The sequence below is a fragment of the Ranitomeya variabilis genome, chromosome 2 (assembly GCF_051348905.1).
Source record: "Ranitomeya variabilis isolate aRanVar5 chromosome 2, aRanVar5.hap1, whole genome shotgun sequence".
NCBI lineage: Eukaryota > Metazoa > Chordata > Amphibia > Anura > Dendrobatidae > Ranitomeya > Ranitomeya variabilis.
In genome coordinates, this window is record NC_135233.1 from 994,785,225 (window position 1) to 994,813,085 (window position 27,861).

Consider the following 27,861-nt stretch of genomic DNA (forward strand, 5'->3'; position numbering starts at 1 on the left):
TTAGCTGAAAGGAGTGGTACCCGGTGTGGTCTTCTGCTGCTGTAGCCCATCTGCCTCAAAGTTCGACGCACTGTGCGTTCAGAGATGCTCTTAGGCCTACCTTGGTTGTAACAGGTGGCGATTTGAGTCACTGTTGCCTTTCTATCAGCTCGAACCAGTCTGCCCATTCTCCTCTGACCTCTGGCATCAACAAGGCATTTCCGCCCACAGAACTGCCGCTCACTGGATTTTTTTTCTTTTTCGGACCATTCTCTGTAAACCCTAGAGATGGTTGTGCGTGAAAATCCCAGTAGATCAGCAGTTTCTGAAATACTCAGACCAGCCCTTCTGGCACCAACAACCATGCCACGTTCAAAGGCACTCAAATCACCTTTCTTCCCCATACTGATGCTCGGTTTGAACTGCAGGAGATTGTCTTGACCATGTCTACATGCCTAAATGCACTGAGTTGCCGCCATGTGATTGGCTGATTAGAAATTAAGTGTTAACAAGAAGTTGGACAGGTGTACCTAATAAAGTGGCCGGTGAGTGTATATATATACAGTATATATATATATACTAGACTGTGGCCCGATTCTAATGCATTGGGTATTCTAGAATATGCATGTCCCCGTAGTATGTGATTCGCGGCAGACTGTGCCCGTCGCTGATTGGTCGAGGCAACCTTTATGACATCATCGTCGTCATTGCAACCATTATGACATCTACGTCGATACTGTGCCCGTCGCTGATTGGTCGAGGCGAATTCGCGGCAGACTGTGCCCGTCGCTGATTGGTCGAGGCAACCTTTATGACATCATCGTCGCCATGGCAACCATTATGACATCTACGTCGATACTGTGCCCGTCGCTGATTGGTCGAGGCGAATTCGCGGCAGACTGTGCCCGTCGCTGATTGGTCGAGGCAACCTTTATGACATCATCGTCGCCATCCTGTGCCCGTCGCTGATTGGTCGAGGCCTGGTGGCCTCGACCAATCAGAGACGCGAGATTTCCAGGACAGACAGACAGACAGACAGACAGAAAGACAGACAGACAGACGGAAAAACCCTTAGACAATTATATATATAGATATATATATATATATATATTTATTTAATACAGAGCTAGATAGTTTAAAAGCTGGTAATTCAATTGCCGGCTTTTACTATCTCCTTATCAAACCCGACAGGATATGAGACATGGTTTACATACAGTAAACCATTTCATATCCATTATATCTTTACATATTCCTCACTAATAATGTTAGAACTAGTGTCTGTGTGTAAAATTTGGAAGCTATAGGTGTCAAAATAAAGGATTAAATCACGGAAAAAACTGGAGTGGGCTCCTGCGCAATTTTCTCCGCCAGAGTGGGAAAGCCAGTGACTGATGGCAGATATTAATAGCCTAGAGAGGGACCATGGTTATTGGCCCCCCGGCTAAAAACATCTGCCCCCAGCCACCCCAGAAAAGGCACATCTGTAAGATGTGCCTTTTCCGGCACTTAGCCTCTTTCTTCCCACTCCCGAGTAGCGGTGGGATATGAGGTAATAAGGGGTTAATGTCATCTTGCTAATGTAAGGTGACATTAAGCCAGGTTAATAATGGAGAGATGTCAATAAGACACCTATCCATTAGTAATCCAATAGTAATAAAGGGTTAAATAAACACACACACATTATGAATAAAGTATTTTAATAAAATAAATAAACACATGGGGTTTTAATATCTTTAACGAAGTAAGGAAGGCTTTCCAGCTCCATAAAATTCAAATGCTTTATTTCTCCATTAAAAATTGGTGTAGTACAAACAGTCCTTGCCTTAGCGCAAAAGTCCAAGTACAGAGTACATGCGACGCGTTTCGATCGTACCCGATCTTAGTCAATGCATGATTTTAATATCTTTATTGTACTCTCAATCCAACTGACGACCCTCAATCTTCTGAAAAAAAAAAGGAAAAATAAAAACAACAATATCCCATACCTGTCTGCTGTACAGTCATGTCCCACAAGGTAAATCCATCTGAAGGGGTTAAATAAATTTACAATCAGAAGCCTGCTAATGCAGCTGCCCCTGGCTGTAAAAACTGGGGAATGAATGGAAATCAGCTTCGTTGACTTGCGGTGCTGCGCCCCCCTGGTAGCATAAACTAATATAAATTCTAGCGTGAGAAAATATTCAGAAAAATTCCCACGCTAGAGTTCATATGAGTTTATGCCACAAGTCATCAAAGCTGCATTCCATTCATTCCCCAGTTTTTACAGCCAGGGGCAGCTGCATTAGCATGCTCCTGGTTGTAAATTTATTTAAACTCTTCAGATGGATTTACATCGTGGGACATGACTGTATGGCGGACAGGTATGGAATATTGTTGTTTTTTTATTTTTCCTTTTTTTTCAGAGGATTTAGGGTCGTCAGTTGGATTGAGAGTACAATAAAGATATTTTTAAAACCCCATATCTTTATTTATTTCGTTAAAAAAACTTTATTCACAATGTGTGTGTTTATTTAACCCTTTATTACTATTGGATTAATAATGGATAGGTGTCTTATTGACATCTTTCCATTATTAACCTGGACTGTAGCTGTAAGAACCACAATTGCCAACATCGCCAAAGTTGGCAGCTTAACCCCTAAGTGCTGCTGTCAATAGAGACTGTGGTAGTTGAGCTGTTTGACAGAGGTACTCCTACAATGGCGAATAGAAAAAATAAAACTAATACTGTAAAAAGACAAGCCCTCATAAAGCTACATCAGTGAGAAAAATACATAAGCCTTGGCTCTCAGTCACATAAAAATTCTTCTATTCCTTAAAATATTGTGGCAGAGTCACTGACATAGTATGTGAAGGGAGATATGTGTCACTGTGCATACTGCGGTCAGTGATGTAAAATCAGAGTGCTTTTTTTCCTCCAGCACACTAAGTACTGAGAGGGTTAATAGCAACTTATGTTATGGGCTGGTTTTAGTGGACCTTCATAGAGCGCTTGGGCAGAGGTCCATCATATCTCCACATGCAGTGTCCTGCCAGGACCTGTGTGAGGTCAAGGTCATGTGACCATCACATGGGTGTTAAATACCTGGACATGAGAGTCAGTGGGGTGTTGTATTGGGAGAGCAGGAACTCCCACATAGCTCCTGGAGGAGCTAAAGGACTGTGCGGGATAACTGCAGGTGAACCTGCAGAGAAAGGACTCTGTCATACCTACCGTATTTTTTGGCATATAAGACGCACTTTTCCCCCAAAAAAATTGTGAGGAAAATGGGGGGTGCGTCTTATATTCGGAATGCAGGCTTACCGGCATTGTGGCGGCGACAGAGGTGCGGGCATGATGTGGCACGGTGAGCTGTATGGCGTGAGCAGGTCCCATCCATATTTGAGGTGAATCCGCGGCCCGGTATTGATGGAGAGCAGCAGCGCTGGTGAGTTACGGTATTTTCCGGTGGCGGCGGCCATCTTGCTGAGGCCGCGCATGCGCAGATTCACTACTCTGCGTCCCAGGGTTTCAGGAAAATGGCCGCGGGAGGCCGCGCGTGCGCAGATGGAGATCGCGGCGGCCATTTTCCTGAAGCCGAGATCTCAATCTGCGAACTCGGCTTCAGGAAAATGGCCGCCGCGATCTCCATCTGCGCACGCGCGGCCTCCCGCGGCCATTTTCCTGAAGCCCTGGGACGCAGAGTAGTGAATCTGCGCACCCGCGGCCTCAGCAAGATGGCCGCCGCCACCGGAAAAATCCTTAACTCACCCTGCTCTGCTGCTCTCCATCACTACTGCTGTGGCATCACCTCAAATGTGGAAGGGACCCTGGCCGCTGCCACCTGAGGAAGTGACCGCACGTCTGCCACCGCCACAGCAACCTCCCCATGGACACCAGGCCATGGCGTCGCCCACCTAAGCAGGATGGGACCCTGCTCAGGTGCACGCCGTTCCGCCGACCGCACCTCAGCATCACCTCACCTCTGCCACCACCATGCCTCCTGTGACCCTGCTCTGCCACTGCCTGCCCTCAGGTAAGAGATCTTAAATTCGGACAATAAGACGGACCCCCATCTTATAAAAAATCTTTTTTTCTGCGTCTTATATGCCAAAAAATACGGGTAATTTGTTTTGTTTTCCATTAAACCAAGGAAGGCTCTGATTTTGTTCTTCTGAACCCTGCCTTGGTCTATGCTGACTTTAATAAACCAGCAGTTGTTTCACTGTCAAAGTGTTCTTGTGTCTACCTGGAGAAGCAGCTAACCGTGTCGACTCCTGACAATATCTTTTAATGGTACAGAAGTAAAACAAACAAAAACAAAAGAAGAAAACAACTAAAAAAAAAGAAAACAACTATACATGTTTGATATTAATGTATTCATACCAACCTGTTAGAATAAAGTTGCCGTATATACTTGAGTATAAGCCAAGAATTTCAGCCCATTTTTTTCGGCTGAAATTGCCCCTCTCGGCTTATACTCGAGTCATACCCTTGGGTCGGCAGGGAAGGGGGAGCGGCAGCTGTCTAATAATACTCACCTGCTTCTGGCGCGGTCCCTGGTTCTCCGGGGTCTGACAGCTACTTCCTGTAGTGAGCGGTCACATGGTACCGCTCATTACAGTAATGAATATGCGACTCCAACCCTATGGGAGTGGAGTCGGGTCCATATTCATTACTGTAATGAGCGGTACCGTGTGACCGCTCACTACAGGAAGAAGCTGCTGGCGCCGGGGAACAGACGTGCAGGGACCGCGCCAGGAACAGGTGATTATAACGCACTGCTCCCCGTTCCACCGTCGGCGCCGCTGTGTCTTCTGCGTCCTCTGCACTGACACTCAGGTCAGAGGGCGCGATGACGCAATTAGTGCACCGCCCTCTGCCTGAACAGTCAGTGCAGAGTATGGGGAAGACACAGCGGCGGCCGTCGGTGGAACGGGAAAGGTGAGTATAGCAAGTGCCAGGGGCCTGAGAGGTGAGTATGAGATTTTTTATTTTTTTAATCGCAGCAACAGCATATGGGGCAAATATCTGTATGGAGCATCTTATGGGGCCATGTGCAGCGTTATATGGGGCAAATATCTCTATGGAGCATCTTATGGGGCCATAATCCGCATTTGTGGAGCATTATACTGAGCAAATGTGTCTATGGAGCATCTCATGGGGCCATAATCAGCATTTGTGCAGCACTGTATGGGGCAAATGTTTGTATGGAGCATCTTATGGGGCCATAATCAACATTTGTGCAGCATTGTATGGGGCAAATGTTTGTATGGAGCATTTTATGGGGTCATAATCAACATTTGTGCAGCATTATATGGGGCATATTTTAATATGGAGCATCTTATGGAGCCCATCATACACTGTATGGAGCATTATATGGGGAGTATTTTGTATGGAGCATCTTATGGGGCCATCATGAACTGTATGGAGCATTATATAGGGCTCCTGATTCAATATGGATATTCAAAAATACTTAAACTACTGATGTCTCAATTAATTTTACTTTTATTGGTATCTATTTTTATTTATGACATTTACCGGTAGCTGCTGCATCTTCCACCCTAGGCTTATACTCGAGTCATTAAGTTTTCCCAGTTTTTTGTGGCAAAATTAGGGGGGTCGGCTTATACTCGGGTCGGCTTATACTCGTGTATATACGGTAACTTGATATTTGTCGCAAGAAAAAAAATACATAGAACACTGGTGAAATTGTTGGTATTTTCTTTTTTAACTCCCTGTACCCCCCTGCCCCACCAAAAAAAATGACAAAAAGACAATCAGTAAAATACATTTACCCAAAACTGTTGGATTAAAAGGTTCAACTTTGAAGCAAAGAAAATCATATACAACAAAACAAAAACAAAAATGTTATGGCTGTTTCAATGCAAATATAAGAAAAAAACTAAAAAAGTAAGTTGGTCAATACCTATCAAAAAGGTCTGGTGGTTAAGTGGTTAATGGCCCTGCAAAGAAAAACATTTTATATGACATATTATTTGTATAGTAAGAAAATACAACCCGGCGGCAACCTCTGCTTGTTCCTTCCAGTAATCCTTTTACATACTAATAATGGTAATTAGATTGTGAATGATAGTAGTAGGCAGATAATGATCTGATCTGTTGTATCTAATTATTTCTATCACTTACACATCGGGATTTACTAGAATAAAGCGTAAACAAGCATGTAACATCCAGCCTAAGGCGTCATGTTCCAGCCATAGCCGTTGTACAGAGCTTCCCCAGATTCCGTGTGCTACCCAATATACAATATTTTTTCTTAAGGATTTGAACAGAGAAAAATTCCTGCGTGTCTCCATAGTACATCAACAACAGAGATGCAGTAAATGCATCTACAGTGGTTTGCGAAAGTATTCACTTCCCCCCTTCTACCTATTTTGTTACATTACAACCTGTGTTTAAACATACCTCCCAACTTTTGAAGATGGGAAAGAGGGACAAAGTTTGTGGCGCGCGAAGCGCGCCGCGGCAAATTTTAGGCCACGCCTCTGACCACACCCATTCATAACACAGGTCAACAAAAAAATTTTTTTTTTCTGGTGTCCAAAATATTTGAATGAATTTAGGGTATTTTTGGGGTGCTGATTCTGAATATGCTATCAGTTTTGCCAGATTGGCTCAAGTTTTTGAGATTTTTGGTATCTTATTTATAGCACTTGTTGGTAAATGCGACGCATCATCTCATTAATTTCTTTGGATTAGTACTTGAACTGAGCAGTTCTCAATATAGTTTTGTGTTAATTAGTGTTCTAAAAGTTTGTTCATAGCTTGATTTTTGCACTAACTTTATGTTGTTGTCTGTTTTCCAGTGAAAAGCATGAACTCATCAAGAAGAAGTTGTCTTAACGATCCAGACTCATTCTGTTACATTTGTGATGAATACACACTGCCAAAACATAGAAGAAACATAACAGACTTCGTAAAAAAAGTGTATTTTGCCTATTTTGGGGTTATGCTTGGGGACCAAGACAAGTTTTGGGCACCACACATAGTGTGCAAAGCATGTATCGAATTATTACGAAAATGCAGCAAAGGACAAAGAAAAAGCTTCAAATTTGGTGTTCCAATGGTGTGGAGAGAGCCAAAAAATCATCATGATGACTGTTATTTACGGTAAACACAGGTACAGGCACATCTTCACAATGAGGGACAGGCCTTCTTGCAGATTCCATGTTACTCCCATTTTCGTTTCTTATGCTTATTGAATCCTTGCACTTGCACTGCACAGAAATAACAGTCATCATGATGATTTTTTGGCTCTCTCCACACCATTGGAACACCAAATTTGAAGCTTTTTCTTTGTCCTTTGCTCCATTTTCGTAATAATTCGGTACATGCTGTGCTCACTATGTGTGGTGCCCAAAACTTGTCTTGGTCCCCAAGCATAACCCCAAAATAGGCAAAATACACTTTTTTTACGAAGTCTGTTATGTTTCTTCTATGTTTTGGCAGTGTGTATTCACCACAAATGTAACAGAATGAGTCTGGATCGTTAAGACAACTTCTTCTTGATGAGTTCATGCTTTTCACTGGAAAACAGACAACAACATAAAGTTAGTGCAAAAATCAAGCTATGAACAAACTTTTAGAACACTAATTAACACAAAACTATATTGAGAACTGCTCAGTTCAAGTACTAATCCAAAGAAATTAATGAGATGATGCGTCGCATTTACCAACAAGTGCTATAAATAAGATACCAAAAATCTCAAAAACTTGAGCCAATCTGGCAAAACTGATGACATATTCAGAATCAGCACCCCAAAAATACCCTAAATTCGATGAAATATCTTTGGCACCAAAAATGCTGTTGACCAGTGTAATTAGTCACACCCATATCCACGTCCCAACCACACCCATTTAGCACTGCTGATCACACTGTTTCATATACAATAGTTATAAACAAAAAAATATGGCCACACAGTGCTCCATACCGTATAATGACCACACATGATGCCCCATACTGTATAATGGCCACACATGACGCTCCATACTGTATAATGGCCACACATGATGCTCCATACTGTATACTGGCTGCACATGATGCTCCATATTGTATAATGACTGCACATGATGCTCCATACTGTATAATGACCGCACATGATGCTCCATACTGTATAATGACCGCACATGATGCCCCATACTGTATAATGGGCACACATGATGCTCCATACTGTATAATGGCCACACATGACGCTCCATACTGTATAATGACGGCATGCATACCGTATAATGGCCGCACATGATGCTCCATACTGTATAATGACTGCACATGATGCTCCATACCGTATAATGACCACACATGATGCCCCATACTGTATAATGGCCACACATGATGCTCCATACTGTATAATGACGGCATGCATACCGTATAATGGCCGCACATGATGCTCCATACTGTATAATGACTGCACATGATGCTCCATACCGTATAATGACCACACATGATGCCCCATACTGTATAATGGCCACACATGACGCTCCATACTGTATAATGGCCACACATGATGCTCCATACTGTATAATGACCGCACATGATGCTCCATATTGTATAATGACCGCACATGATGCTCCATACTGTATACTGGCTGCACATGATGCTCCATATTATATAATGACTGCACATGATGCTCCATACTGTATAATGACCGCACATGATGCCCCATACTGTATAATGGCCACACATGACGCTCCATACTGTATAATGAACACACATGACTCTCCATACTGTATAATGACGGCATGCATACCGTATAATGGCCGCACATGATGCTCCATACTGTATAATGACTGCACATGATGCTCCATACCGTATAATGGCCGCACATGACGCTCCATACTGTATAATGACTGCACATGATGCTCCATACTGTATAATGACCGCACATGATGCTCCATACTGTATGATGACCACACATGATGCTCCATACTGTATGCTGGCTGCACATGATGCTTCATACTGTATAATGACCGCACATGATGCTGCATACTGTATAATGACCGCACATGATGCTCCATACTGTATAATGGCCACAGTTCTCCATACTGTATAATGACATACAGGCACGCAGCTCACACACACGCTCACACACATGCACACGCACACAGCTCACACACACCCAGCACACACACAGCTCACACACGCACGCAGCTCACACACATACAGCATCACACACACAGTATCACACATACACACGCAGCATCACAAACGCAGCTCACAAACACATGCAGCTTTGACACAAATGCATCACATACGCAGCCATCACACACACACGCAGTCATCACACACACACACGCAGTCATCACACACACACACGCAGTCATCACACACACACACGCAGCCATCACACATACACACGCAGCCATCACATACACACACGCAGCCATCACACACACACACACAGCCATCACACACACACACACGCAGCCATCACACACACACGCAGCCATCACACACACACACACGCAGCCATCACACACACACGCAACCATCACACACACACGCAGCCATCACACACACACACGCAGCCATCACACACACACGCAGCCATCACACACACACGCAGCCATCACACACACACGCAGCCATCACACACACACACGCAGCCATCACACACACACACGCAGCCATCACACACACACGCAGCCATCACACACACACACGCAGCCATCACACACACACGCAGCCATCACACACACACACGCAGCCATTACACACACACACGCAGCCATCACACACACACACGCAGCCATCACACACACACACGCAGCCATCACACACACACACCCAGCCATCACACACACACGCAGCCATCACACACACACGCAGCCATCACACACACACACGCAGCCATCACACACACACACGCAGCCATCACACACACACGCAGCCATCACACACACGCAGCCATCACACACACACACACACACAGCCATCACACACACAGCCATCACACACACACAGCCATCACACACACACACACCCAGCCATCACACACACACACCCAGCCATCACACACACACACCCAGCCATCACACACACCAGATACCTCATACACACATTACACACATACAAATGCAGCATCACACACACACAATGACACACACATGCAGCATCAGACACACACACACATATCACACACACACATCACACACACATATCACACACACACACACACATCACACACACACACAATCTCCTCTGTGTTGCAGGGGCGGCTGATCTGGCCATGTGCACTGCAGCTCTTCAGTTTCTCCAGCTGCTCACAGCTCTGCACTGTCCCGGCACCTCCCCCGTCTCTCCTTCTCTGCCGGGATAGCAGCTAAGAGCAGGAGAAGCCGGAGCTCCGTGCACACACAGGAGGGAGTGAGTCGCTGACCTCTCATCTTGATCGCTGCTGGCTCTCTGCCTCAGCGTGGCAGCGCCGCACACACAGGGGGCGGGGGGGGGCGCTATCGGTCGGGAGGTGAGACCCAGCATGTATAAGAAAAAAAAAACAGCCACAAACCTAAGCTACTCATTTGCCGCCCCCTGCATTGTCCCCGCCCTAGGCACGTAGTGCGGGACATTAGTGTCCCGCCCGGGATCCCGGGGCTGACTGTCAAAATCAGGACAGTCCCGCGGGATCCGGGACGGTTGGGAGGTATGGTTTAAATAGCTTTGTAATCCGCTGTAAGGACATCGGTTAATAGAAGGACCAAACAGTGCAACACAATCAGGAGGGAGATGTCACTCCTGCCCTGCTGCTGATGAATCCACAATGGTTTCCAACAGATAAAAATGCATTAATAAAACAGGTTTACAGGGTCAATGCGTTTCAAGGTTACGCAGGACCTCTTCATCAGGACAGAAACCTCAGGTTTTAGACAGAGTGGGGCCCTGGGCAAAAGTTTAAAGTGGGGCCTCAAATGCTAACATATTGCACCATCACACAGGAACATTTTGGGTGTATTTACATAAAATTTAGGCCATTAAACGAGTGTGACCAACAATATTGAAGAACTTTGACACTTGTTTTCTGGCTTCTTTATACCGGCTGAGGAAGAATAATGAGCACAGAACGATCACTAGTAGATCAATCTATCCCCATACAGTATCATGTTTTCAGCCGCATATCTGCAGTTTTCACAGGGCGAAAATTCTGTTCCAGCATAAACAGTCCAATCACTCGATGAATAGTCAGCATTTTGCTCATTTATAATCTACCAAATAGTATAATGCACTCCACATAGTCCTCCATAGAATATAATACACTCCCAATAGTCCTCCATATAGTATAATGCATCCGACAGTCCTCAATATAGTATAATGAACCAAATAGTTTTCCATATAATATAATGCACCTCATAGTCCTCATACAGTATAATACACTCCTCATAGTCTTCCATGTCATATAATATACTCCATATATTCCTCAAAATAGTATAATGCATCCTATAGTCCTTCATCTTGTATAATGCACCTCCGTAGTCCTCAATATAGTACAATGCACTCCCTATAGCATAATGCACTCGAGAGTCTCTTATACAGTATAATGCATTCTCCATAGTCCTCCATACAGTATAATGCATTCCCAATAGTCCTTCATACATTATGTGACCCCCATATAGTATAATGCACTCCCAACAGTCCTCGATAGAGTATAACGCAGCCCCAACATGAGTGGGGAATTCGTATAGGTGGCTACATGGTCAGCAGACATGTGCCATTTCCTCATTACTGAGGTACTGCTTTTTTGGTGGTCACATTTGTTCCATGTTGAAGGGTATGTGACTATATCTCTGAGGCCGTATTTTTTCACTTGTGCCTTATACAGTTTTTTTATTAATATCTGTGTGGTTTATCATGCACCCGTACACATATTGAACATTATTTATTAAGTTATATTGACCTCTTAGGGTCAACATGGGATGGGGAACCATTACAAAATTCCTAGAATGCCAACTCTTGCAGTTTAGGCGAAGCACTCAATTTAGGGATTAATAAGGATTTATTAGATGCTAATTATCCCCATTCCCTTTATCTGAATACTTGTTCTGCCCCATTTGGCTCTATATATTTTTCTTACCTACTTATGTTGTCTTGTGTATTTTCAATAATATCATGTCATTACATGCAGTAAATCCGCATGTACCTAAACACAAGTGTGGTAATTAGAACACAGCGTTTTGAATGCAACGAAAACATACTGCACTATTCCTGATCGTAAACGCATAGCCTAAATTTTTCTCGTCTACTTATCTTGTCTTTAGTGACAATTTTTAATGCTTACTTTGGTCGTTCGGCTCACTCAGCTGTGCACGGAGGTAGACATGGGAACACCATTTCTTTAAGAATGTCGTTGGTTCATTAGGTGTAGCATAAACCAAACTGAAGGAAAATGTAAACACAGCCCTCTGGGCAAAAACAGCAAAACAAAACAAACAAAATGGTAGCACAAACCACAGTCCTTCTACTGGTGGAGATCAGTCCACTCAGGGGTAACAAGGTCCAGGGTTCAGGGTTTTTAAGCACAAGCATCCACACTTCTCTGGAGTGTTCCTCTCCAGAAACTGAACACCCACTGCCTATGGAGGCCCCATACCACACCCTGGGGTGGAGATAAGGTGGACCTCCTCCCGCCCGCTATTGTCCACAAAAAACACAGCCATTTTAACAAATTGGCTGTTAACTCCTTGAAACACTTAATGTGCTGAAGGAAAAACTTCTGGGTTTTTAAATCACTGAAGGCATTAGCCTCAGCAAAACATATATCCCCTCTAACACCTTGCCAGTGACTTTGTCACAATACTTAAAAAAAAGTGATGTTTTACCATTTTTGACAGGGAAACCTTGTTTTTTCATTACTATTACTGTAAGCAATATTCATAAAGGAGTTGAAAACTACAGTATATACAACATTAAATGGTACCTGTTATTTCAGATAACTTTTCAAAATAAGCTTTTGTGTCTGTTCATGTGGAATAACCCAATATCTGGTCATGATATGTCTTGTATTCTGTATTTTTCACCAGTTTCCAGGTTCTATCTCTAATTTTCAGTTCTCTCTGAGGTAATGGATCCAGACTAGCTGCTATGAAAACCCAGAAACAGAAAGATTTCTGCTTTTCTTTCTCTCTCTAGCACTCAAACCAAAGCATCAGAGTCTAAGAGGACAATATACGGCAGTACTCAGCTGTGTGGCTGTGAATCCAGCACTGTAATCAGGTCAGTATGATTGAAGCTTTCCATCTCTCATGGTGTTGAGTGCATATCACTCCTCTTCTTTTCTACATAGAGTATAATAGGAGGTGTAATCGGACACCTCACTGTGCTGGCGATGCATCTTGCTTTTATAAAGACAGATTTTAGCGTTTTTTGAGTCAATATGACTTCAGTAGTCATGGGGGCTGGAAAAAAGTCTCATAAGTGGAAAAAAAAACAGAATTCTCTGATAAAATATATCGCAAAATTTCCTATATTTGCTTATACTACTTATTGTATGCAATGTTTGTTGAAATGACAGCAATGAATTGCTGCAGACTTACCATCCTTGACAAGTAGAGGCCTTGTGACTCAGCGTAATGAATCGACTGATTAACCACATCCCGAATTCCTAATAGAGATTGCTCCAGGTCATGAGATCCAGACATTTGATCTGCAAGGTGCTCCAGCAAATTAATGAATTCTCTCCAGGGGCCATCTAGACTTGCTAGGCTGGCCAAACATCCTCTCATAACATTGAGACAGTAGCCAACACAGGGTCTGATAAGAGTCAATCCCTGGCAGTGAGGACAATACTGCATTCTCACCAATGACCGTGTGCACTCCCGGGTCAAGCCTGCATGCTGAGTACTGTTGATAACTTGTTCGGCCATGCTTAATGCTTGTTTCATCATTCGGCTGGCCCACAAAGATTTAGACAAATGTTCAAGCATTTCGTTTGAATAGTTGCCAAAAGGGTTCATATCCTGTCTTGTCAAGCGTAGACAGTCCAAGTACTCCCCGGACAAAGACTCTAACCCGGGGTTAATAAGATGGTTGTAGACGAAGGGGAAAAGTGCATCCCAAAACCGAGAAAACGCATCTTCCAATGGCATGTCGGCTCCCATGATATTAAGTGAGAGGTCTGTAAACAGCTCCTTTACTGGCTCGTGTACATCTTGAGCCATTGAGCGGTACTTGCTATCAAACAGTGCAAATGTGTTGTTTGTAGCCACGTCAATCAAATGAGTGAACGTCTCTGGAAGAGAAAATCATAAACAGCAGTTAATAAATGGAACAATATGTAGACAGGTACAAACTATTTATTATATTATATTCCCATACATATACTGCCATTAAACTGCACATTATAATGAATGAACAATAGAAAAAAAGCAAGAATTATAGATTCAAAGACCTATAGACACCAGATTGAAAAAAAAAAATCTCTTTAGCTATTATTGAGATTAAAGGAAATCTATTAGCAGGAATCTGTAATCTGGGGGCAGCATCAGGCAGGGGGAGAGACTCTGATTTCAATGATGTGTCACTTATTAGGCACTTATAAGTGTTTTATCAGGAGGCGATTAACGCTGACAGACTAGTCCCATGTGAGATCTGGTCCAACCACACCCACAGCACTGATTAGCAGCTTACTGCCAATATACAACGTACACAAAAAGTTGTGGTGTGGGCAGGGTCAGCTTTCTCCGCTCTGCTGCATTGCTACATCTAAAAACTCTGATTGTATCACAACTGCTGCACCCAGTAAACTAAATGATACACCGATGAAATCAGGGTCTCGTTCTCATCAGCGTGGCAGAAATATTGGAGAAAAAAGAAAAGGTGAATCTCCTGCTAATTAGTTCATAATTCGTGTTACGCCGCTCAGTCAAGATGCTGTGGTTCAGTAAACTTTGTCCTGATGCAAATCAGGGGAACTTGAGCGGCAGCCGGTTAAAAAACATTTCTAAATATATTTCTATGTTTTCAATAAAATATGAGATAAAATAGGATCAAACAAAAAGAGGAAATTAAGGCAGGAACTGCTGGCATGTTTTTTTTTGCTCATCTCTTTTTGGTGTTCCATTTATAGGGCTGTCTCATCTGAGTCAAACCCTCTAAAAATGAGGGTGTGGGGGCAATCAGTAGATGGCTGTGGTTTAGCTCCCTGCATAGCTTATTTTTATTGAGAGCTAAAATGTCGAGTAAAGACATGTATAGCATTCAGGAGAACCTGTCAGCAGCTGAAGGGTCACCAGGCTAATTGCAGTACAATTCTGGGTAGGGTTGTCCCAAGCTACTGTATCAATCTTCTAAATTATTCCCTACCTAGCTCATGTTTGACTGTTGTCTGTTCAGCCTTGCTGCTAACAGTGATGTAGTGATGCAGAAGAACATGAATCAAGCTATAGGGGGTGGTATTAAGTGGGAAGAATCAACAAACTTGCAGGAATTGACAGGTCCCCAGTGCCGACTCGTTTACATAAAGATTCAAAGTTCATTATTTTCATCTTATTTTTACTATCATACATAGTAATTCAATTGTTTTGATGACCCAAAGCTCCTGACATGCTTCCTTTAACCCCTTCATGACCCAGCCTATTTTGACCTTAATGACCTGGCCATTTTTTGCAATTCTGACCAGTGTCCCTTTATGAGGTAATAACTCAGGAACGCTTCAACGGATCCTAGCGATTCTGAGATTATTTTTTTGTGACATATTGGGCTTCATGTTAGTGGTAAATTTAGGTCGATAATTTCTGAGTTTATTTGTGAAAAAAAAGGAAATTTGGCGAAAATTTTGAAAATTTTGCAATTTTCACATTTTGAATTTTTATTCTGTTAAACCAGAGCGTTATGTGACACAAAAAAGTTAATAAATAACATTTCCCACACGTCTACTTTACATCAGCACAATTTTGGAAACAAATTTTTTTTTTGCTAGGAAGTTATAAGGGTTAAAATTTGACCAGTGATTTTTCATTTTTACAACAAAATTTACAAAACCATTTTTTTTAGGGACCACCTCACATTTGAAGTCAGTTTGAGGGTTCTATATGGCTGAAAATACCCAAAAGTGACACCATTCTAAAAACTGCACCCCTCAAGGTGCTCAAAACCACATTCAAGAAGTTTATTAACCCTTCAGGTGTTTCACAGCAGCAGAAGCAACATGGAAGGAAAAAATTAACATTTAACTTTTTAGTCACAAAAATCTTTTCGCAACAATTTTTTTATTTTCCCAAGGGTAAAAGGAGAAACTGGACCACGAATGTTGTTGTCCAATTTGTCCCGAGTACGCTGATACCTCAAATGTGGGGGTAAACCACTGTTTGGGCGCACGGCAGGGCTCGGAAGGGAAGGAGCGCCATTTGACTTTTTCAATGAAAAATTGGCTCCAATCTTTAGCAGACACCAGGTCGCGTTTGGAGAGCCCCCGTGTGCCTAAACATTGGAGCTCCCCCACAAGTGACCCCATTTTGGAAACTAGACCCCCCAAGGAACTTATCTAGAAGCATAGTGAGCACTTTAAACCCCCAGGTGCTTCACAAATTAATCCGTAACAATGAAAAAGTACTTTTTTTTTGCAAAAAAATTATTTTAGCCTCAATTTTTTCATTTTCACATGGGCAACAGGATAAAATGGATCCTAAAATTTGTTGGACAATTTCTCCTGAGTACACCGATACCTCACATGTGGGGGTAAACCACTGTTTGGGCACATGGTAAGGCTCGGAAGGGAAGGAGCGCCATTTGACTTTTTGAATGAAAAATTATCTCCATCGCTAGCGGACACCATGTCAGGTTTGGAGAGCCCCTGTGTGCCTAAACATTGGAGCTCCCCCACAAGTGACCCAATTTTGAAAACTAGACCCCCCAAGGAACTTATCTAGATGCATAGTGAGCACTTTAAACCCTCGGGTGCTTCACAAATTGATCCGTAAAAATGAAAAAGTACTTTTTTTCACACAAAATTTCTTTTAGCCTCAATTTTTTCATTTTCACATGGGCAACAGGATAAAATGGATCCTAAAATTTGTTGGGCAATTTCTCCTGAGTACGCCGATACCTCATATGTGGGGGTAAACCACTGTTTGGGTGCACGGCAAGGCTCGGAAGGGAAGGCGCGCCATTTAACTTTTTGAATGGAAAATTAGCTCCAATCGTTAGCGGACACCATGTCGCGATTGGAGAGCCCCTGTGTGCCTAAACATTGGAGCTCCCCTACAAGTGACCCCATTTTGGAAACTAGACCCCCCAAGGAACTTATCTAGATGCATAGTGAGCACTTAAAACCCCCAGGTGCTTCACAGAAGTTTATAACGCAGAGCCATGAAAATAAAAAATTATTTTTCTTTCCTCAAAAATGATTTTTAGCCTGGAATTTTTTATTTTCCCAAGGGTAATGGGAGAAATTGGACCCCAAATGTTGTTGTCCAGTTTGTCCTGAGTACGATGATACCCCATATGTGGGGGTAAACCACTGTTTGGGCGCACGGCAGGGCTCGGAAGGGAAGGCACGCCATTTGGCTTTTTGAATGGAAAATTAGCTTCAATCATTAGCGGACACCATGTCGCGTTTGGAGAGCCCGTGTGCCTAAACATTGGAGCTCCCGCACAAGTGACCCCATTTTGGAAACTAGACCTCCCAAGGAACTAATCTAGATGTGTGGTGAGCACTTTGAACCCCCAAGTGCTTCACAGAAGTTTATAACGCAGAGCCATGAAAATAAAAAATAATTTTTCTTTTCTCAAAAATGATTTTTTAGCCCACAATTTTTTATTTTACCAAGGGTAACAGGAGAAATTGGACCCCAAAAGTTGTTGTGCAGTTTCTCCTGAGTACGCTGATACCCCATATGTGGGGGTAAACCACTGTTTGGGCACATGCCGGGGCTTGGAAGGGAAGTAGTGACGATTTGGAATGCAGACTTTGATGGAATGGTCTGCGGGCATCAAGTTGCGTTTGCAGAGCCCCTGATGTGCCTAAACAGTAGAAACCCCCCACAAGTGACCCCATTTTGGAAATCAGACCCCCCAAGGAACTTATCTAGATGTGTGGTGAGCACGTTCAACCCCCAAGTGCTTCACAGAAGTTTACAACGCAGAGCCGTGAAAATAAAAAATCATTTTTCCTTCCTCAAAAAAGATGATTTAGCAAGCAATTTTTTATTTTCACAAGGGTAACAGGAGAAATTGGACCCCAATATTTGTTGCCCAGTTTGTTGTGAGTACGCTGATACCTCATATGTGGGGGTAAACCACTGTTTGGGCGCACGTCAGGGCACGGAAGGGAAGTAGTGACATTTGAAATGCAGACTTTGATGGAATGGTCTGCGGGCGTCACGTTGCATTTGCAGAGCCCCTGATGTGCCTAAACAGTAGAAACACCCCATAAGTGACCCCATTTTGGAAACTATACCCCCCAAAGAACTTATCTAGATGTGTGGTGAGCACGTTCAACCCCCAAGTGCTTCACAGAAGTTTACAACGCAGAGCCGTGAAAATAAAAAATCATTTTTCTTTCCTCAAAAAAGATGTTTTAGCAAGCAATTTTTTATTTTCACAAGGGTAGCAGGAGAAATTGGACCCCAATATTTGTTGCCCAGTTTGTTGTGAGTACGCTGGTACCCAATATGTGGGGGTAAACCACTGTTTGGGCGCACGTCAGGGTTTGGAAGGGAAGTAGTGACATTTTGGAATGCAGACTTTGATGGAATGGTCTGCGGGCGTCACGTTGCATTTGCAGAGCCCCTGATGTGCCTAAACAGTAGAAACACCCCACAAGTGACCCCATTTTGGAAACTAGACCCCCAAAAGGATCTTATCTAGATGTGTGGTGAGCACTTTCAACCCCCAAGTGCTTCACATAAGTTTATAACGCGGAGCCGTGAAAATAAAAAATAATTGTTCTTTCCTCAAAAATTATGTTTTAGCAAGTAATTTTTTATTTTCGCAAGGGTAACAGGAGAAATTGGACCCCAATAGTTGTTGCTCAGTTTGTCCTGAGTACGCTGGTATCCCATATGTGGGGGTAAACCACTGTTTGGGCGCACGTCGGGGCTTGGAAGGGAGGGAGCACCATTTGACTTTTTGAACGCAAGATTGGCTGGAATCAATGGTGGCGCCATGTTGCGTTTGGAGCCCCTGATGTGCCTAAACAGTGGAAACCCCTCAATTCTAACTTCAACACTAACCCCAACACACCCCTAACCCTAATCCCAACTGTAGCCATAACCCTAATCACCACCCTAATCCCAACACACCCCTAACCACAACCCTAACCCCAACACACCCGTAACCCTAATCCCAACCCTAACCCTAATCCTAACCCTAATCCCAACCCTAACCCTAATCCCAACCCTAACCACAACTGTAACCCCAACACAACCCTCACCCTATCCTTAACCCTAACCACAAGCCTAATCTTAACCCTATTTCCAACCCTAGCCCTAATTCCAACCCTAACTCTAATTCCAACCCTAACCCTAAGGCTATGTGCCCACTTTGCGGATTCGTGTGAGATTTTTCCGCACCATTTTTGAAAAATCCGCAGGTAAAAGGCACTGCGTTTTACCTGCGGATTTACAGCGGATTTCCAGTGTTTTTTTGTGCGGATTTCGCCTGCAGATTCCTATTGAGGAACAGGTGTAAAACGCTGCGGAATCCGCACAAAATTGACATGCTGCGGAAAATACAACACAGCGTTTCCGCATGGTATTTTCCGCACCATGGGCACAGTGGATTTGGTTTTCCATAGGTGTACATAGTACTGTAAACCTGATGGAAAACTGCTACGAATTCGCAGCGGCCAATCCGCTGCGGATCCGCGGCCAATCCGCTGCGGATCCGCGGCCAATCCGCTGCGGATTCGCAGCCAAATCCGCACTGTGTGCACATGCCCTAACCCTACCCCTAACCCTACCCCTAACCCTACCCCTAACCCTACCCCTAACCCTAGTTCTAACCCTAGTTCTAACCCTAACCCTAGTAGAAAAAGAAAAAAAAAATCTTTTATTTATTTTTATTATTGTCCCTACCTATGGGGGTGATAAAGGGGGGGTCATTTACTATTTTTTTTATTTTGATCACTGTGATAGGCTATATCGCAGTGATCAAAATACATCTGAAACGAATCTGCCGGCTGGCAGATTCGGCGGGCGCACTGCGCATGCGCCCGCCATTTTGGAAGATGGCGGCGCCCATGGAGAAGACGGACGGACACCGGGAGGCCCGGTAAGTATGTAGGGGGTGATCGGATCACGGGGGGGGGGGGGACCGGAGCACAGGGGGGGGGACCGGAGCACGGGGGGAGCGGACAGGAGGACGGAGGAGCGGACAGGACGACTTAGGGGGGCGGACCACATAACGGAGGACTGGGGAGGAGATCGGTGGGTGTGGGGGGGTACAGATTAGGTTTTCCAGCCATGGCCGATGATATTGCAGCATCGGCCATGGCTGGATTGTAATATTGCACCGTTTTTTTGGGTGAAATATTACAAATCGCTCTGATTGGCAGTTTCACTTTCAACAGCCAATCAGAGTGATCGTAGCCACGAGGGGGTGAAGCCACCCCCCCTGGGCTGAAGCACCACTCCCCCTGGCCCTGCAGATCGGGTGAAATTGGAGTTAACCCTTTCACCCGATCTTCAGGGACGCGATCCCTCCATGACGCATACGCTGCGTCACAGGTCGGATTGGCACCGACTTTCATGACGCAGCGTATGCGTCAAAGGTCGGGAAGGGGTTAAATTGCAGTCATTCAAATATAAGTTCAAAGAAACTCCTCATTTTGGTTCATATAGGAGGTGTCATGAGTGAGTCGCATCCTCCTGGGAGATCTGGGGTTAGGCACTCTTTACCTACTGTGAATCACAGGTCTTCCATTTAGCCAGTGTGTTTTGTTCCTGATATAAAATGGACTTTGTTTCCTTTGGCCAAGAGGTTAACGACTCTTTGTACGCTGGTTAGAGACATTCAGCTCCATCTCACAGCTGCTCCTACCTTTCTCATTTTCTCTCTCTATAAAACCTGGCCAGACCTTCTCATCTCTGCCTGTGAAAGTTTTACTTCCTGGCATGCTGGAGTTGGAGTTCGTAGTTGCTGCTGGAGACTTGTTTGCTGTTTTTTTCATGTATGATTTCTCAATTATCCTATTCCCATTTGGTTTGTACCTTCCTATCCTTCCATTTATTCCTCTCTACCCTTGGTGAGTGTTTTTGTACATAAGTTGCTTTTTGTTATCCCTGTTTGTCTTACGTGTATATACACTAACATATCTGTACCAGGCCTCCTAGGGAAGGGAGGGGGACAGCTTAGGACATTAACAGGAGAATAGTAAGGTTGGAGACTCCGGCCTCTCTACCTTTACATGTACCCCGGGACAGGGATAGTTAAGAGTCCCAGTTCTAGGAACAGTTTGAGGCCCCCTTCCTTACTGAAGACCGTTACAGCATGACAGGAGTATCCTCATGTAGGGACCTCCCTCTTTCATGTCCCATATACCTTAACTGAGCATATGGACATAAGAAAACCTCTTTTAAATGTACATTTTTATTCTTCATCATCATAAGAAACTTGAAGCCTTACAACTTTATTACTTAAGAATTGGAGTTCAAACAGATTTAACAAATTCATAAACTTTTCCAAAGACAAGTGTATGTTGGCAACTTGACTTCCAAAATTCCATCTGCCTGACCACAGCGGAACTTCCCACTAATAATGGAACCACATGGTCCAAGTTCCAGGCCCGTCACTAAGCTTCTCTTCAAAAAACAAAAAAGCAAGTAGAGTCTCAAGCCAATACTGAATTTTATTGAAATGAGCAAGTCTATAACGTCTGCATTTATGTCTTCGCCCTCTAAATGGATGAGGTAAGACAATGGGCTATATTGGTTTGTCAGACATATTCCCTGTCTGCTCACCTTAGAAAATCATCTACAAAATAAACTTCATCTGAATTACAGATCAGATGTTTTAACAAGTCACAAATTCAGACATGAATGATTAAATAAAGGCCCGAAGAGAGGTATTACAAATAACAACGGCTGGCAGTGCTTTTTCCCCTTAGAGCACTTAGTGGATCCCGGCAGAAGATTCTTTACGTTCATTGCCAAACGGAGGCTACAGATGTTCGGATTTACCACTGCTATAGGATGTGCTGGCTCTTGGCCCTAAAACATCTATGATCCATTGGAAGTTGTCACATAATGTCAATCCTTACAGCATTAAATCATTTTCTTGTTATATAGTCTGACATTTCTAATCCTCATATTACAATTTCATCCTGAAATGCTGGGTTCTGGTGGAGGTTGATCTATGAACAGGATGCAATATAACATTCCTGTTTGATGGTCAAGATTTTCAATAATGCATTGCTGCACCATTATTACACCCTAAATAATTTTCCATACATCTATTCTTTTGACTTAACATGTGATAAATGCTAGATCGCTGGGCCCTCCACGCAGATCTTCACAGATTACTAGATTGCATGCCTGCCAACTTTTGAAGTTGGTGCTCTGGTAGATATAGGTGTGCTGCCTAAATGTTTTGTCACACACATTTTGGAAGACATGTTCTTCACACCTGTTCTCCATCCCCTCCAAGCCTTTTTTTTTACTCCCTGAACATATGTGACTGGACGATAATTGAGTACCTCAGGGTCACACTCAAGAAATCTTGTCTGAGCACTTTTTTGCTGAAGATTTCAAAAGTGCCAAGAAGAATTTCAAACTCATCCAGAAGTTTGGTCAATCTACTCTTTTCAGTGCAGCCTTCTAAATGTTCTTTGAGAGATGGCCAGTAGTGATGAGCGAACATGCTTGTTATCCGGGCACATTCGCTTATCACTACTGGCAAGTATACTAGAACCAGAAGACTAGGTCAACCATTTCCCCACACTAACAAAACTGCAGTAGAGAGGAGTCTGTATAGACCCCCAATTCATAAAACTATGGAAGTTAGGACAACAAGCAGGAATATTTAGCAATAGTCTTTAGGACTCATGAGCGTGAGGACCCTTGACGTGGGTCATGAGCTTCCGTATTTTGGCCAAAATATTAACCAATACCTCACATAGAAATTTTTTTTTTTTTTTAATGTGTTTTTTGCACTTTCTTCCAGGGTGCAGTTGTGCCCATTTTTGTCTTGTAAACTGTGGTGTCTGTTCACATGGGGTGCATTTGGATAGCGCTGGGCAGGCCCGCCTGATCTAATAGAAGGGTGTCACTACTAGGCTTGCCTGGATGCTATGCATCTCCATTGTGTGAACAGCGCTGCATACAAGTCTTTTATGTGCAGCAATGTGCCAAGCAGCCACCCCCTCCATTAATTTGGTAGGTTGTGAGTGGCTGCTTCATCGGTTATGCTGCACCTGTGTTTTTTCTACCACATGGGTCCACTGCATCCTGAGAGTGCATTTGTTTGGTGGCCTAGGCAGGTGAGAATCTCTGCCTTGTTTTGCTGTATTTTCTATTTTTGGAGGATCTTTGAATCCTCTTTTTGTGCTTTTGCAATAATGCATTGTTGCACCATTATTACACCCTAAATAATTTTCCACACATCTATTCTTTTGACGTAACATGTGATAAATGCTAGATTGCTGGGCCCTCCACGCAGATCTTCACAGATTACTAGATTGCATGCTTGCCAACTTTTGAAGTTGGTGCTCTGGTAGATATAGGTGTGCTGCCTAAATGTTTTGTCACACACATTTTGGAAGACATGTTCTTCACACCTGTTCTCCATCCCCTCCAAGCCTTTTTTTTACTCCCTGAACATATGTGACTGGACGATGATTGAGTACCTCAGGGTCACACTCAAGAAATTTTGTCTGAGCAGTTTGAGCACTTTTTTGCTGAAGATTTCAAAAGTGCCAAGAAGATTTTCAAACTCATCGAGAAGTTGGGTCTATCTTCTCTTTTCAGTGTAGCCTTCTAAATGTTCTGAGACAGATGGCCAGTAGTGATGAGCGAACATGCTTGTTATCCGGGCCCATTCGCTTATCACTACTGGCAAGTATACTAGAACCAGAAGACCAGGTCCCCCATTTCCCCACATTAACAAAACTGCTGTAGGGAAGAGTCTGTATAGACCCCCATTCCATAAAACTATGAAAGTTAGGACAACAAGCAGGAATATTTAGCAATAGTCTTCAACATGCACTGGAATAATGTGGTTGTTATCATGATCAGTGATTTCTGGCATTAGCGTAACAATGTGGCGTGCATAAATTAGAGTCTGTGGGAACCCAAAGATTTCTTCTTAATCACATCTATTTGATGAAACACATGTTGCCTCATCTTGCTAAAGAGGCAGATAAATAGGTCACTTTTTGAGACCCTATTTGTATTTAATAACCATTCATTTTGAAGTCAATAATTGACCTTTGGTATCAAAAAGGTCCAAACACATAGACATCAAGGAGGAATGTCAATATTTCCCCTTTTCCAGAGGTCACCCAGATTAAAGAACAGACCCTATTACTCTCTGTAAAGACTACTGTTCCTGTCCTCAGATATAGTTAACATTCATTTCATAGTCAACCTTCTGTTTGAGTATTAATTCAATTAGGCGCAATCTTATGACACAGCTGCCATTGTCAAAAACTCCATAACTGCATAAATTAATAAGCAGCACAAAGTGGACATTTCACGTCAAACAGTAGAGCTCTGAAAAGCAAATGCGTTTATTCATTTTTTTTATAAAATATGTTTTTTTTTATATTGCTATTAAACCCTGTTCCTGGAACTTAGTTAGAAAATAGTAGTGAAGAGTGAATCGATTTTATTAAATTTGCAGGTCCTGGCGAATTTGATAAATTTGTATTCGATTTGAGTGAGTCAATCAAAAGACTACAATAGCCACAGCTATCACATCACATGTTATAGCACAGCCAATCAGCAGGGACTATAGTCTATATAAAAGACTATGCAGGGAATGCAGCAGCCATTTTAGGAAGGTTTTCGGATAGTGAAAATACATCAGAGCTCAAAGTTCAACAATAGATATAAGAGAAAGCACTAAAGCACTAAACAAATATTCTAGACAGTAAAGTGTGGTACAACAGGCAGCAGTGAAGAAGATAAGGGTAGTAGTCTGTGAATAATGCAGAGATTTTAATTGACAAAGGGAGAGAGAAATAAGAGAGATGACAGCAGCAGCAGTGGCACCATACTCAGTGTGATTGATCAGTGATATGGTGTAATTGGGATAGGTCCTCTTGCACCTCAATTACAGTCACAGAAGCCACAAGGGTGGGACTGAGATGCAGCACTCTAACCTTACAGTCATGCGCTAGGAGGTCTTGAAAGAACGCAGCTATTGATTCTGTTCATATGGGAAGTTCTACACTTCACGGGACACAGAAAACCTTAATCTGAATTATTACTTGATCATAAAATGTGATTATTGTCAGTCCGCAAAGCTGCATCTGTTATTGTAATCTATGGGGGCCTCAATGACTAACATGAGCTGCCAGCTAGGATAATTATATCTTCTATATTGTTCTGAATCCTTCTACTATTCAACATTCACTTCATGCCATCGGTACATCTCCAGCCATGTGTGACAGCTCTCTCTTTGCTCATAATTTAAAGATGATGGGCTCAAGTATGTTTTCCATTCTCCGACAGGTCAACCATTTGATAATTCTCAGGATTCAGTTGAGCAGAGTTCTGTATACGAGATAACAAGATCAAGGTATAGCAATTGCCAACTCTGAAGGGGTCCGCAATACCCAAGTCTAATTATTTCTCTCCAGGACTGTAGGACCGATATGAGATTGTATCGTAAAACTGTACCTCACCTCATTATGGGTATTCGAAAATAATTTGGTTATTACTGGCTCAATCTCAGAACAGGTGGTGACTAACCAAAGAGAAATATCCCCCTGGGGTGCAGTTTACTAATATTACATCTAAAGGATACAAAGATGGAGTCTGCAGAGACCGTGCAATGTGATAGCGAAAAGCCCATTCCAGTAAAAATACCATACATGAGCGAAGGAAAACTAAATACCGCACTTATCTCAAGGAGACAAATCCATAGAAACTGATGGAATGTTTTCCTTTGATAAATATGATTATATGGTTTCTCGGTGACTATTACCATTTCTAATTTAAATAAACATCTCGCCCCTCTATGAATACATTGAGGATTTTATTATAACAAGCATTTTTCGATATATGAGAATTTACAACATTGATTTTCCTGCTTAGAAAATATCTGATGGAAAATAGGCTATTTCTAAAGAGCTCAGATCGATCCACAAGATGTTAGTTTGTACACGGAAAGCGATAAGTCAATATAATAAGCTGCTAGAACTTAAAGGGTTATCCAACACCTCTCATTTATGCATCAGAGAGTGAGTGGTGCTGCCGTCATGGTGTCCGACAGCCTCTTGCTAGGTTTCGTCAGTCATCATGAATGTGTCCTAGTCTAATTATTAGGATAGGTGAACAAGGGAGTCTGTTATTCACAGAGGATCTGCGTTATTCTCTGTTTCCATATTTACTCTGCTTTCCTTATGACAAGCAAAATATATAGGGGCCATCGATCAAAGAGTTTTATGTTTAGCATTTCTATTGATGGGAAAGTGCATTTTAAATTCCCCACAAAAATTTGTACAAAAATTAATAGCTGCCGGCAAGTGCCACTAGAGGGAGCACACTGTTATTATTGAGGTCTACGTCTGACCATATGCAGTGAACTCTAAAGCTCCCCCTAGCGGTGAACATGTTATGTTTTAAATGCTAATGCCGGGCGCCTGGAGCTCTGAATCAGGAAAGCGGTGCACAAACCATTTATATATAGACACATAGGCGTAACTATAATAGGTGCAATGGTTGCAATCTCACATGGGACCTGGAGATTAGGGAGCCCAAAAGATCCCTTTGCCCCATATGAAAAAAAACATTACTATTAAAAACCTCAGATAATTAGAAGCCCTGTTGAAGATTTTGCATTGGGGCCCATGAGGTTCAAGTTACATTACGGTGTAGACATATTAGGAAATTAATCAATCACAGAATTGTAAACGTTTTCAAATAAAAAAAATAACATATTAAAGAGTTTATAATAATGTGAAATGCTACATTTTCTAAAGATGAATACAACTACAGTGATAGTAGTGTAAACAGTGTTTGATTGCTGGGGGTCTCCACTAGAGATGAGTACAGTGATTTTGAATGAAACAATTTTGCTACAATTTCTCCAAAAAGTCTAATTGTAATTATATATATATATGGATAAAACACACTGGCGCTACTGAAATGCCAAAAAAGAGTTCAAGCTGCAGGTGTCAGGACAAACTCGGTGCCTGTTTTGTCGCTGTGTGAAAAATTTAAATGATAAGAAAAGACACCGCGCTAGAGCCACAGCACTAAATGAAATACTGTATATCAGTAGCCACGAAGAGTCACCAGGTGGTTTTCGGGGGTAGGATGATAGAAAAATGCTCACTAATAAATGAGTGCCCCACATAAGCAGTCAGTGGTGGTAAGCAATGGCAAGTGAACTCCACATATTAATACTGTATATACTTACCTTGTAATGTCTTCACATCCTGTTCCATTCAGATGTGTCCGGATCCCAGAATTCCATGAGGCGGAAGTTCTCCGACCTCCTGTCATGATCTGCTTAGTTTGTGGGATTAGGTAGTTCAGAGGTTAATCTGGACGGCCTCACTCTGGGATTCTGGGAGGCTTCTAATAGCCTCATTGTGGGGTCGTTCCTCGTCGCTTATACTTTGACCCTTGGCCGAGTGTGTGTGACCCTGTTGTGCCTGTGCTACTTTACGCTTGTGGTTCTGATATGGTTGTGTCCCCGCTACGAGTTCCGTCTGTGCCTCCTGTACTGCGCTGCTATCTCCGTGTATGACTCCTTGCCTACGTTCTGACTATTCTCTGCTCGCCCC

General features: G+C 42.9%; 1 protein-coding gene across 2 annotated transcripts in view; it reads right to left on the reverse strand.

The window, feature by feature from the left end:
• Window positions 1-27,861, reverse strand: part of LOC143808441 (glypican-5-like) — a 413,770-nt gene that overhangs the window by 316,503 nt on the left and 69,406 nt on the right. For both annotated transcript variants that reach the window (XM_077291113.1, XM_077291114.1), the window contains exon 3: window positions 13,505-14,199. In XM_077291113.1, coding sequence (XP_077147228.1) covers window positions 13,505-14,199 — 695 coding nt within the window. The remainder of the gene's footprint in view (window positions 1-13,504; window positions 14,200-27,861) is intronic.